This window comes from Panulirus ornatus, chromosome 21, assembly GCF_036320965.1.
Source record: "Panulirus ornatus isolate Po-2019 chromosome 21, ASM3632096v1, whole genome shotgun sequence".
Taxonomy (NCBI): Eukaryota; Metazoa; Arthropoda; class Malacostraca; order Decapoda; family Palinuridae; genus Panulirus; species Panulirus ornatus.
In genome coordinates this window covers 30,739,415-30,751,151 of record NC_092244.1, presented here as the reverse complement: position 1 = coordinate 30,751,151, position 11,737 = coordinate 30,739,415, and the positions used below count along the sequence as shown (strand labels likewise).

The window sequence follows — 11,737 nt, the reverse complement described above, 5'->3', positions numbered from 1 at the left end:
TTCACTTCCTCCAGTTTTTCTCCATTCAAACTTACCTCCCAATTAACTTGTCCCTCAACCCTACTGAACCTAATAACCTTGCTCTTATTCACATTTACTCTCAGCTTTCTTCTTTCACACACTTTACTAAACTCAGTCACCAACTTCTGCAGTTTCTCACCCGAATCAGCCACCAGCGCTGTATCATCAGCGAACAACTAACTTCCCAAGCCCTCTCATCCACAACAGACTGCATACTTTCCCCTTTCTCCAAAACTCTTGCATTCACCTCCCTAACAACCCCACCCATAAATAAATCAAGCAACCATGAATACATCACGCACCCCTGCCGCAAACCGACATTCAATGGGAACCAATCACTTTCCTCTCTTCCTACTCGTACACATGCCTTACATCCTCGATAAAAACTTTTCACTGCTTCTAGCAACTTACCTCCCACACCATATACTCTTAATACCTTCCACAGAGCATCTCCATCAACTCTATCATATGCCTTCTCCAGATTCATAAATGCTACATACAAATCCATTTGATTTTCTAAGTATTTCTCACATACATTCTTCAAAGCAAACACCTGATCCACACATCCTCTACCACTTCTGAATCCACACTGCTATTCCCAAATCTGATGCTCTGTACATGCTTTCACCCTCTCAATCAAAACCCTCCGATATAATTTCCCAGGGATACTCAACAAACTTATACCTCTGTAATTTGAACACTCGTCTTTATCCCCTTCGCCTTTGTACAGTTGCACTATGCATGCATTCCGCCAATCCTCAGGCACTTCACCATGAGTCATACATACATTAAATAACCTTACCAACCAGTCAACAATACAGTCACCCCCTTTTTTCATAAATTCCACTGCAATACCATACAAACCCGCCGCCTTGCCGGCTTTCATCTTCCGCAAAGCTTTCACTACCTCTTCTCTGTTTACCTAATCATCCCTGACCCTCTCACTTCGCACACCACCTCGACCAAAACACCCGATATGTGCCACTCTATCATCAAACACATTCAACAAACCTTCAAAATACTCACTCCATCTCCCTCTCACATCACTACGATGTGTTATTACCTCCCCATTTGCCCCCTTCACTGATGTTCCTATTTGCTCTCTTGTCCTACGTACTTTATGTACCTCCTTCCAAAACATCTTTTTATTCTCCCTAGAATTTAATGGTACTCTCTCAACCCAACTCTCATTTGCTCTCTTTTTCACTTCTTGCCCCTTTCTCTTGACCTCTTGCTTCTATCTTTTATACATCTCCGAGTCATTTGCACTATTTTCCTGCAAAAATCGTCCAAATGCCTCTCTCTTTTCTTTCACTAACAATCTTACTTCTTCATCCCACCACTCACCCTTTCTAATCTGCCCACCTCCCACTTTTCTCAAGCCACAGGCATCTTTTGCGCCAGCCATCACTGCTTCCCTAAATACATCCCATTCCTCCCCCACTCCCCTTGCGTCATTTGCTCTCACCTTTCTCCATTCTGCACTCAATATCTCCTGGTACTTCATCACTCAAGTCTCCTTTCCAAGCCCACTTACTCTCACCACTCTCTTCACCCCAACATTCTCTCTTCTTTTCTGAAAACCTCTACATACCTTCACCTTCACCTCAACAAGATAATGACCAGACATCCCTCCAGTTGCCCCTCTCAGCACATTAACATCCAAAAGTCTCTCTTTCATGCGCCTACCAATTAACACTTAATCCAAAAACGCTCTCTAGCCATCTCTCCTACTTACGTATACCTATGTATATCTCTCTTTTTAAACAAGGTATTCCCAATCACCAGTCCTTTTTCAGCACACGAATCTACAAGCTCTTCACCATTTCCATTTACAACACTGAACACCCCATGTACACCAATTATTCCCTCAACTGCCACATTACTCACATTTGCATTCAAATCATCCATCACTATAACCCGGTCTCGTGCATCAAAATTACTAACACACTCACTCAGCTGCTCCCAAAACACTTGCATCTCATGATCTTTCTTCTCATGCCCAGGTGCATAGGCACCAATAATCACCCATCTCTCTACATGCACTTTCAGTTTTACCCATATCAATCTAGAGTTTACTTTCTTACATCCTATCACATACCCCAACAACTCCTGCTTCAGGAGTAGTGCTACTCCTTCCTTTGCTCTTGTCCTCTCACCAATCCCTGACTTTACTCCCAAAACATTCCCAAACCACTCTTCCCCTTTACCCTTGAGCTTCATTTCACTTAGAGCAAAAACATCCAGGCTCCTTTCCTCAAACATACTACCTATCTCTCCTTTTTTCACATCTTGGTTACATCCACACACATTTAGACGCCCCAATCTGAGCCTTCGAGGAGGATGAGCACTCCCCGCGTGACTCCTTCTTCTGTTTCCCCTTTTAGAAAGTTAAAATACAAGGAGGGGAGGTTTTCTAGCCCCCCGCTCCCGTCCCCTTTAGTCGCCTTCTACGACACGTGAGGAATGCGTGGAGAGTATTCTTTCACCCCTATCCCCAGGGATAGAGGAGAGGTAGTGCAAGGAAACAGACGAAAGAATGGCCCAACCCACCCACATACACATGTATATACATACAAGCCCACACACGCACATGTACATACCTATACATTTCAACGTATACATATACATACACAGACATATACATATATACACATGTACATATTCATACTTGCTGCCTTCATTCATTCCCGTCGTCACCTCGTCACACATGATTGGGAGAATCATTGTTTCCTTTGTGAGAAGTCGAGTGTTTGTGGTTGTCAGACAGCCAGTCATTGTTCTGGGCGTAATATTTTGTGGGTTTTCAGCTCTTTTATATTTATCCTACTGACTGGAACATCCAACCTGAAAAACAAACGAAAAAAGATGCGGGTGAGGCGTATATTAGAGTGGAGCTGATGAATTGTTTGTACACGATATTAAGAGATTCTTTTTCTCTTCCATCTTCTTCTTCCTTACACACACACACTGTTACGATCCAGAAAAGAATACATCATGAAATTTTACGATCCATTTCTTTTCTTTTTTCATATCATATCATATACTATTTTTACCATGAACTTCCTGGTATGAAGCTGTACATTTGATTATTTACATCTTGAAAGTTAATCAACAATTCTTAGAATATCTTAAATTACCTTCATAAAGTTATGAGCACTTGTTTACGTGTTGTATGTTGAGAAATACCCAGATTTACGCCATTCTTAACTGGTACATTGCCACGCCAGCTTACTTCGAGCTAAGCTTTACCGTTAAGCTCCCACTCCCTTTACCCCACCGTGGCATTTGAGTTGTTTAGATAGAGACATTATTAATATTATTGTCATTCCCATAACAGATGTGTCAGGCTTTTGAAAACGGGGTCAGAATTATTGTCCAATGATCTATATGTTGATCTATGTAATGTTATCATTTTTTCCTTCGATGGTTTTGTAATTACTAACATATATTGAGTACTTTGTAGTAGTTGCATTGATCCTGCTGATGATTACCTTGTAATCTTATTGTTGTGGATGATTACATTCGTAATTTCAGCATAAATTGTCTCATTAAAACTAATCATATGTTATTCTATTTTGTCTTTAGGAAAGAAATGTTGTTTTTCTTTGGTGGTAGAATGTTCCATTTAGTGGCTCCTATATCCTAAAAAGTACTCTTATTAGTCATCTCTGTATATCTAGGAAGAAAAGAAGACACTTCACTTCATATTGCTCCGTAACTATGCATATTGTTCCTTAAGTGAAGTAATTTGACAAAGTAACAATTCCTTATAGAGTTTCTGTTGACATAGGATTACTATGGGCGACTTTACCTAGAAAGACTTTTGTTTTTGTACCATTGTCTCACCCCCAAGAAATATGAAGACTTTTCTTAGTTACTGCAGAGAATCAATTTTTTAATCTTCTTATTTCCTCGAGTTAGAAAAACTGGAGTACTCTACCTACGTATCCCACTAAAAAACTACAGAGACCATTTTCTTAAAAGATTTTACGAAAACGGGAGCAAACTTTAAATGGGGTACTAATTTCTTTCAGCTGCTGCTCCTCAAATGCATGAGCTCTTAAATTCGTGAGTCCTACAGCAACTCTTTGAAATATATACAGTGCGAGGCTCAAAAAAAAAAATCATGTCTTACAAAAACTGGCCAACGGCCTCCATAACAGTATCTTTATTGAACCTAATAACTTTCAGTATACATTTTTCTCATAATTTTTTTCCACTTGTCTTGAAGTGCAACTTAAAAACCTACTTACAGAGCCAGTTGTTCTTGTGAGAGTGCATTTGCTTTGCATATCCGAAGCCGAATATGGTCGACCAGTAATACCCCCACTTTCTCAGAATCTTTCCATCACTTATATATGATTTCTTCATTTAGATGTAGCCATATATGCACCTGAAGTAAATGCCACTGTAAAATAGTAAATTGCTTAGCTTAAGACACCACAGCTGACCTGCAACGTATTGCCTCCATTCGATACATCCTTCAATTTAGTAGTTTTAATGATTTCGTCAGGTTTATAACAATATTAGAGTAAGACACAGTTATTTTACTTCAACAGATATTAATCATTGTTGTTTTAAGTAATGTTATATCTCATGGCAGAATGTAGTACATAGATTGTATGATGCAATAACGAAGAAGACCACCAGAATACATATCTCCCTCATAACATTCTCATTTACTGAAATATTAAAGAAACTGAATCTTCTGCTTTATCATACAAAAGTAACATTGTGCAATGTTTAGCGTTCCTGACCATGACCCCGCCCAGGGTCGAGTGCATAGGTTCGAATCCTCGTTGCGGCTGTCCACAGTCAACGCAGCTGTTCATCCACGCCCAGGGATAGATCGATAAAATGGGTACCTGGCGCTACCTCGCTAAAGCAGGGAGGAGCGATGCTGTTGCCTGTGGGGCGGGGTAGCACCGCGAATGGATGAAGGCAAGGATGAATATGTATATATGTACTTGTCTGTGTATGTATATGTATGTGTATGGGCATATATATATATATATATATATATATATATATATATATATATATATATATATATATATATATATATATATATATTCTTCAAGGCCCATGAATGAGCCCTTTCGAAAGCCACCAGGGTAAGTCATGGAAGCATTTGGCAATTTTGTATGAATTTCGCGTTAATACTGGAACTGTAATCGTTACACTGAGATATTAAGCAGAGATGTGATTTGGACATTAAAGTAACTGATAAAAGAGATAATAAAACCACATAGCAAGACATAAGTCCAGTACATAGGATGTTTGCGCTAGCACTTATCTAACTTGTGATGCCTTCTTGTGGGAGGCCAGGTACATTATGATGGAGAAACCTCACCATATTATGGACAATGGCCACTGTCCTTTTAAGAATATAATTTTCTTGAACTTAACTAAACGGGAATCATGTTTGATCTTGTAGGATAGATGAAGGTGGTATAGAAAATGGCAAGTGGCTCCCATGGTGAAAATAAACCATACATTCCTGCACACCAATGTGACCTCCTACAACTGTAAATTCATATTTTACTCTAAATTGTAATATTCGTAGATTCATAAGAATTCATATTATAAGGATTTTTCACTCTATTTTTGTATATATATTTATTTATTGTAAGTAAAATATGTTGTTGTTCCGTGTCAACAACCACTTGTTAGTGAATGACATGGCAACTTGTTCACCTCCACACTCGGTAATAGAGATTTTGTGATTTTCTCTCATTGTTCTTATCTCATGTGGTAGATTAGTAGGGTCGATGATTAAATTATCAACAGCATCACTTTGTACTCACTTGTGAGATTAGATAAGACATTATTGCTCGAGAATGAACATTTAGTTAGTAGTAGAAGTGAGGAGGTGGTTGAGTACACGCCATGACAGGAGGTGGGTGTCTTTATGGGGTCCATATTACATCTTTATATTGTTGAGTTCCATTTTGTTTCATACATGACGATGGTACTATTTCTTTACCAATACCAACTTTTCCTCAGCTGACAAGGTCCATTTTATAGAAAATTGATGGTGCTCTCGTGTGTGAGCAGCTCCCTCATTGAGACAGTTGGCTGAGGTGGTGTTTGGTCAACTTCTATACATTTAGACATTATAGTTTGCTTCTAGAAACCCACATTTATTGTAAAACTTTAACCTATCACATGGGAGGATGTGTGAAGGGGAATTCTATACTTGCTTCACCATATTGTTCAATATATCGACTTGGGGAAAGTTTTATGTTAGGTGGGCACTGCAGTTAGCTTGAGCTAATGTAGTACTTCAGTAATACAGTAGCAGTTGTGGACATTTAATTCAAGTATTTGGTTCAGTCATTTTAAACATGGCGATTACAGTGAGGGTTATGTTAGTGTTTTTAAGTAACTTGTGAAAGAAATCATCAGAACTAATAGAAACCTCATGAGGTAGTGAGTCTCATGTATTAGTTTAGATAATTTCAGAAACATACCTTCATTTTACTCATATGCAGCTGGGAATCCCATAGCTGCTTTGTTGATGCATCAGAAGATTTTAGATAATTAATCTCACAGGTGCCTGCTGTGTTGTCTGTTTGTTGATATGGGGTGCCATTTACAGGACACTCATAATTTGACTAGGATATTGAACATTACAATGATTGTTGATCGACTACTTTGGAGGTTGATGTTTTCATAGGTTCTGGTGATTTTTTTTGTACGAATTTATAATCTACTTTAAGGAATGCCACATTTTACATATTGGTTTTACTGTTTCCTTATTTGAGATCTGTTATTGAAACAAAAACATGCAGTATCCAAAGCTGATAACAAAGCACATGAAAGACAGACCTTTACTTATCAACTTTTTCAATAGAAGATATATCTATCTGTATCTCTGATGCCTGTTCCCCTCTGGGAACTCCCATCAAGGGGGTGGCTACAGCAATAGTCTCCAGTTATCCGTGTCCTTACGTGCATCCATCACATTCTCCCTTGCATGCATTCTTCCACCATTTCTCATCTTCCAGTACTATTCCACTCTGTTTCCCCACGTCGCAGGAGGTCATCCTCGTCACAACAGTCCCTTTAGTCGTACTGTCATACATTATCCTTTTAAATTTCCCATCTTGCATTCTTTCCACATGCCCAAACCAACTCATTCTGCCATTCCATGATGTATTCCCTTTTCTTTCCGTGCCTTATGAAATTTCTCATGCACCCATTTATTTCTTTTTTCATTTCTTATAGTCATAATACATGCTCCTCTCAGATAGCTCATTTGTACAGCTTGGATTCTTGACCTCTGTGATGCATTTCCTTTCCATGTTTCAGCTGCAAAGGTCAGGGCTGGGAGGACTGTGCTGTCCCTCAATCCTTTCTTTACTAACTTAGAAGGGTTTTGTTATTCAGTTTCCTTGCTGCACATTATTATATTTGTAAGTAACTTCACAGGGCAAATGATATGATTCTAGACAAGAAATTTTGGAGGGGAGAATGATTTCCACATAGAATTAATGCATTAAACCTAACCCATTCTGTAGTTAATCGAACCCTACGAAGCATAGAGGGCTTTGAAGATCAGGAATATTGTTGGGTTTGATACGATATCTATAGCATAAAAGCATGACAACGAAACATAATATTATAGCCTATCCCATGTAGCCATGTTAAACCTAGATTAGGTTTAGGGTAAATTAAACAAAGATTACTTTAGGTGGATAGAGAGCTGCAGCATCATACAAGGACTTGTGAAATTATTATGTGGGGTGAGGAAGATTTCTGATTAATGACAGCACTTGTAAGCTCTGAAAATAATTAGATCGACCTCAGGTATATAGCATATTAGGTTTTACTGATTTTGCTGTGTCACCATGAGGTTTATGCAGTATGTTGCAGATTTTGAACATTCTGTTGAAGTTCACTTAATTTATATGAGCTGTAAGTGCCCAGAAAGGATCCTGCAAATTAGTTATAGGCATTAAGGAAAATGCTTCAGTAACGATTACCAGTAAAGAATTTTTCCAGCTGAAGGGAACAAGGCAAAAGCAAGCCACCACTTGTGTACACAACTTGTGCAAAGCAGCCAAAATTTCACTATCTCTTAAATTACTTTAAAATGAATGAACAAAATATCAAAATGAAAGTGGTATAGATATTTACTTCTTCACTGATCACAAAATTGATTCATGTACTATTGTTAAAACTCAAGAAGATCTGTGAAAGAATTTTCCTGTTGGATTCTGATTTACAGGCAGAGCATGAGTGGAACAGAACAAGAATGGAGAAAGTGCTGTTGGCAACTTGCACTAGACTTGGTTCCATCTTCTTTCTCCCCTTAAAAATTTGTTCATTTTTTGATAATTGCCATGGTATCCCTCTGCTGCTTCTCATGTCCAGGTTCAGTCCATTGACTTTTGCTGCCCCCAGTATACCACATCGATTCAGTTCAGTCTCTTCCATTCATGCTTTTTCCCCTTCTGCATGTTTAGGCCTAAGTCACTCATAATCTTTTTCATTCCATCCATCCCTTTCCAGTTTGGTCTCCCCCTTCTCCTTTTCCCTTCTACTTCTGACACATATATCCTCCTTATCAACCTCTCCTCACTCATTTTCTCTGGATGTCCAAACCATTTCAGCATACTCTTCAGCCCTCTCAGTCACCATGCTTTTAGCAACTTACCTCCCACACCATATACTCTTAAGACCTTCCACAAATCAGCTCTATTATATGCCTTCTCCAGATCCATGACTGCTACATACAAATCTATGTATATGGATGGGGTTGTTAAGGAGGTGAATGCAATAGTTTTGGAGAGTTGTTGTGGATGAGAGGGCTTGGGAAGTGAGTCAGTTGTTGTTCGCTGATGATACAGGGCTGGTGACTGATTTGGGTAAGAAACTGCAGAAGCTGGTGACTGAGTTTGGTAAAGTGTGTGAAAGAAGAAAGCTTAGAGTAAATGTGAATAAGAGCAAGGTTATTAGGTTCAGTAGGGTTGAGGGACAAGTCAATTGGGAGGTAAGTTTGAATGGAGAAAAACTGGAGGAAGTGAAGTGTTTTAGATGTCTGGGAATGGACTTAGCTGCAGATGGAACCATGGAAGCAGAAGTGAATCACAGGTTGGTGGAGGGGGTGAACATTGAAGAATGTGTGGAAGGCGAGAATGTTATCTCGGAGAGCAAAAATGGGTATGTTTGAAGGAATAGAGGTTCCAACAATTTTATATGGTTGTGAGGGATAGGCTATAGATAGGGTTGTGTGAAGGAGGGTGGATGTGCTGGAAATTATATGTTTGAGGACAATATGTGGTGTGAGGTGGTTTGATCGAGTGAGTAATGAAAGGGTAAGAGAGATGTGTGGTAATAAAATGAGTGTGGTTGAGAGAGCAGAAGAGGGTGTATTGAAATGGTTTGGATGCATGGAGAGAATGAGTGAGGAAAGATTGACAAAGAGGATATATGTGTCAGAGGTGGAGGGAACGAGAAGTGGGAGACCAAATTGGAGGTGTAAGGATGGAGTGAAAAAGATTTTGAGCCGTTGGGGCCTCAACATACAGGAAGGTGAAAGGCGTGCAAGGAATAGAGTGAATTGGAACGATGTGGTATACCGGGGTTTACGTGCTGTCAACGGACTGAACCAGGGCATGTGAAGCATTTGGTTAAACCATGGAGAGGTCTGTAGGGCCTGGATGTGGAAAGGGAGCTTTGGTTTTGCTTCATTACACATGACAGCTATATGTGTGTATATGAGTTGATGGGCCATTCTTCATTTGTTTCCTGGCACTACATTGCTGACACTGGAAACTGAGTGATTATAATGAAAAAATATTATATGAACAGGAAATATGGGATCAAATGCAATGCAAGACCACACACACAGAGAGGACGAGGACTTATCTGGTTGGGATCCCCGGCTGGAAGACTTCTTAGATCGGAAAAGTTCTACTATCTCCAGTTATGGACCCGGGGCTAATTTCTCTCGTTCTGTTAATCTGTGAGTTATGTGGTAGAATATGAGAGATTTTTCACTGAATATTTTTTTTAGCACCCTTCCATAGTTTGCACAATTTAGTCATGCTGTATCATACTTGGATATTTTAAGCTTCAGTAATTTAATGGAGCTATTCGAAATTTTTTTTTTTTTTACTAACTCAGTGATGTAATGGAGACTTTTGTTTTATCTTAAGGGCCCGAAGTAAAGAGATGGTTCGTGAGCCACGTGGGTTGTATGTGCGGAATGTCCCCTGCTCTGTGACAAATGTAAGTGTTGATTTGAAACAAATGGAGTACTGATAATGTTTCAAGAGTTAAGTATATACATGTTATGTTTTTACATAAAGTAATGGTTTATAATGGAACAGATAATGTAGAGCATTTGCTACATTTGGGGCCTGGCTTTGTTTCTGAAGACAAATAAGTGACATGGTAGTAATTTGTTGTGGTGTGAACAGAGTCATTATCTGCATTCATGACTCCTTTTTGCCTTAGGAGATACCATCCTATGACTGTCAGGGATTTTGTAAATGGTTAGTTTTATTAAGTTGATCATATATATAAGAACATATACATCTAAATGCTTTGTATGATACCAGTAGATATTAAAGATTACGATAAGACCATGTGAGGGATGCAAAAGCTTAGGAAATAGTTGTCAGACCTTTAAGGTATGTAAGAGATGGAAAATTTTAGGAAGTAGTCACTAGGGCTTTAAGCTACCTTAATAGATGTAATAATGATCATATATAGTGGTTATGGTTTTTACATGAATTTGGAAGAAAAGTTAAATGCATGTCTCACCAAGGAATCAGTTTTGTGGCCAATAAATCTTTATGAGGCATAAACAGAATGAAAGTCCAAGTTTATTGAACTTAACAAGTTAAGGATATCTATATATGGACCTAGTTTTCAGGATAGTTTAGCCACCAGTGTATGTTTTCTGTTATTTGTGTTATATTATTAAATGCATAATCCGCCTTATCACTTTATATAGAAGAAAAGGAAGTTGAGGCAGTATATTGGTAAAAGGTATTCAAATTTGGATTATGAAAACCTAGGAAACCAGGGTAATTGAGATGCAACTAATGATATTTTGTAACCTCATTAGTTTCATTCAGTTAGTCATATTATACTTACAGGATAGTCTTCACAGGATGTTCAGCGAGCATGGCAAAGTTTTAAGTGTGTACATTGGCCAGCCAAGGACAGGATACCTGTCTTCTCAAATCACTTGGGCCATTATCAAAGTGGAAAGCATGAAGTAAGTTACTTGTCACCTTGCTAAATTGTACCCATTTTGCTAGATTGTAGCTTGCTTTGATTTTGTGGATTCTAATGATGGGTAGAGTTTTAAGTCACAGGTATAGATTCAAAATTGCCTTTTTTGCTGTTATCAATACATAAGTCATGCTTTCTTATCTCTTGTAACAAATGTAAGGGTCAAACCCTTTGTCTTGAATATTTGTAAAAGACGAGCAGGTTTTCAGTTGACTAAGTCTCCGCATGATTTCTCAGGGATGCAATGGCCATGATTTCTGCACTGCACCAAAAGCCACCTATGAATCTCAAGGTTGAGTTGGCAATGACAGAAGAAGAGAAACAAAAACATAGGAGAGAGAAAGATCTAGAAAAAAAGCATCAAGAAGAAGTAAGTGAAATAAGAGTAAGTGTGATATAAGTGGAGAACATTGCTGTATATTGTACTTATAGGATGGCTGTATGTTGAAAAATGTTTTTT

General features: G+C 38.6%; 1 protein-coding gene across 4 annotated transcripts in view; it reads left to right on the top strand.

Annotated features, from left to right (window-relative positions):
- The first annotated feature begins 5,859 nt into the window (after positions 1–5,859).
- LOC139756439 (uncharacterized) overlaps positions 5,860–11,737 on the top strand; it is a 58,265-nt gene continuing 52,387 nt past the window's right edge. For all 4 annotated transcript variants that reach the window (XR_011714341.1, XR_011714342.1, XR_011714340.1 and 1 more), the window contains exons 1-5: positions 5,860–5,923; positions 9,844–9,997; positions 10,191–10,263; positions 11,139–11,260; positions 11,515–11,647. Coding sequence is in view for 1 of the 4 variants with exons in the window: in XM_071675881.1 (XP_071531982.1) it covers positions 5,914–5,923; positions 9,844–9,997; positions 10,191–10,263; positions 11,139–11,260; positions 11,515–11,647 (492 nt within the window). In the remaining 3 variants the exon portion in view is untranslated. The remainder of the gene's footprint in view (positions 5,924–9,843; positions 9,998–10,190; positions 10,264–11,138; positions 11,261–11,514; positions 11,648–11,737) is intronic.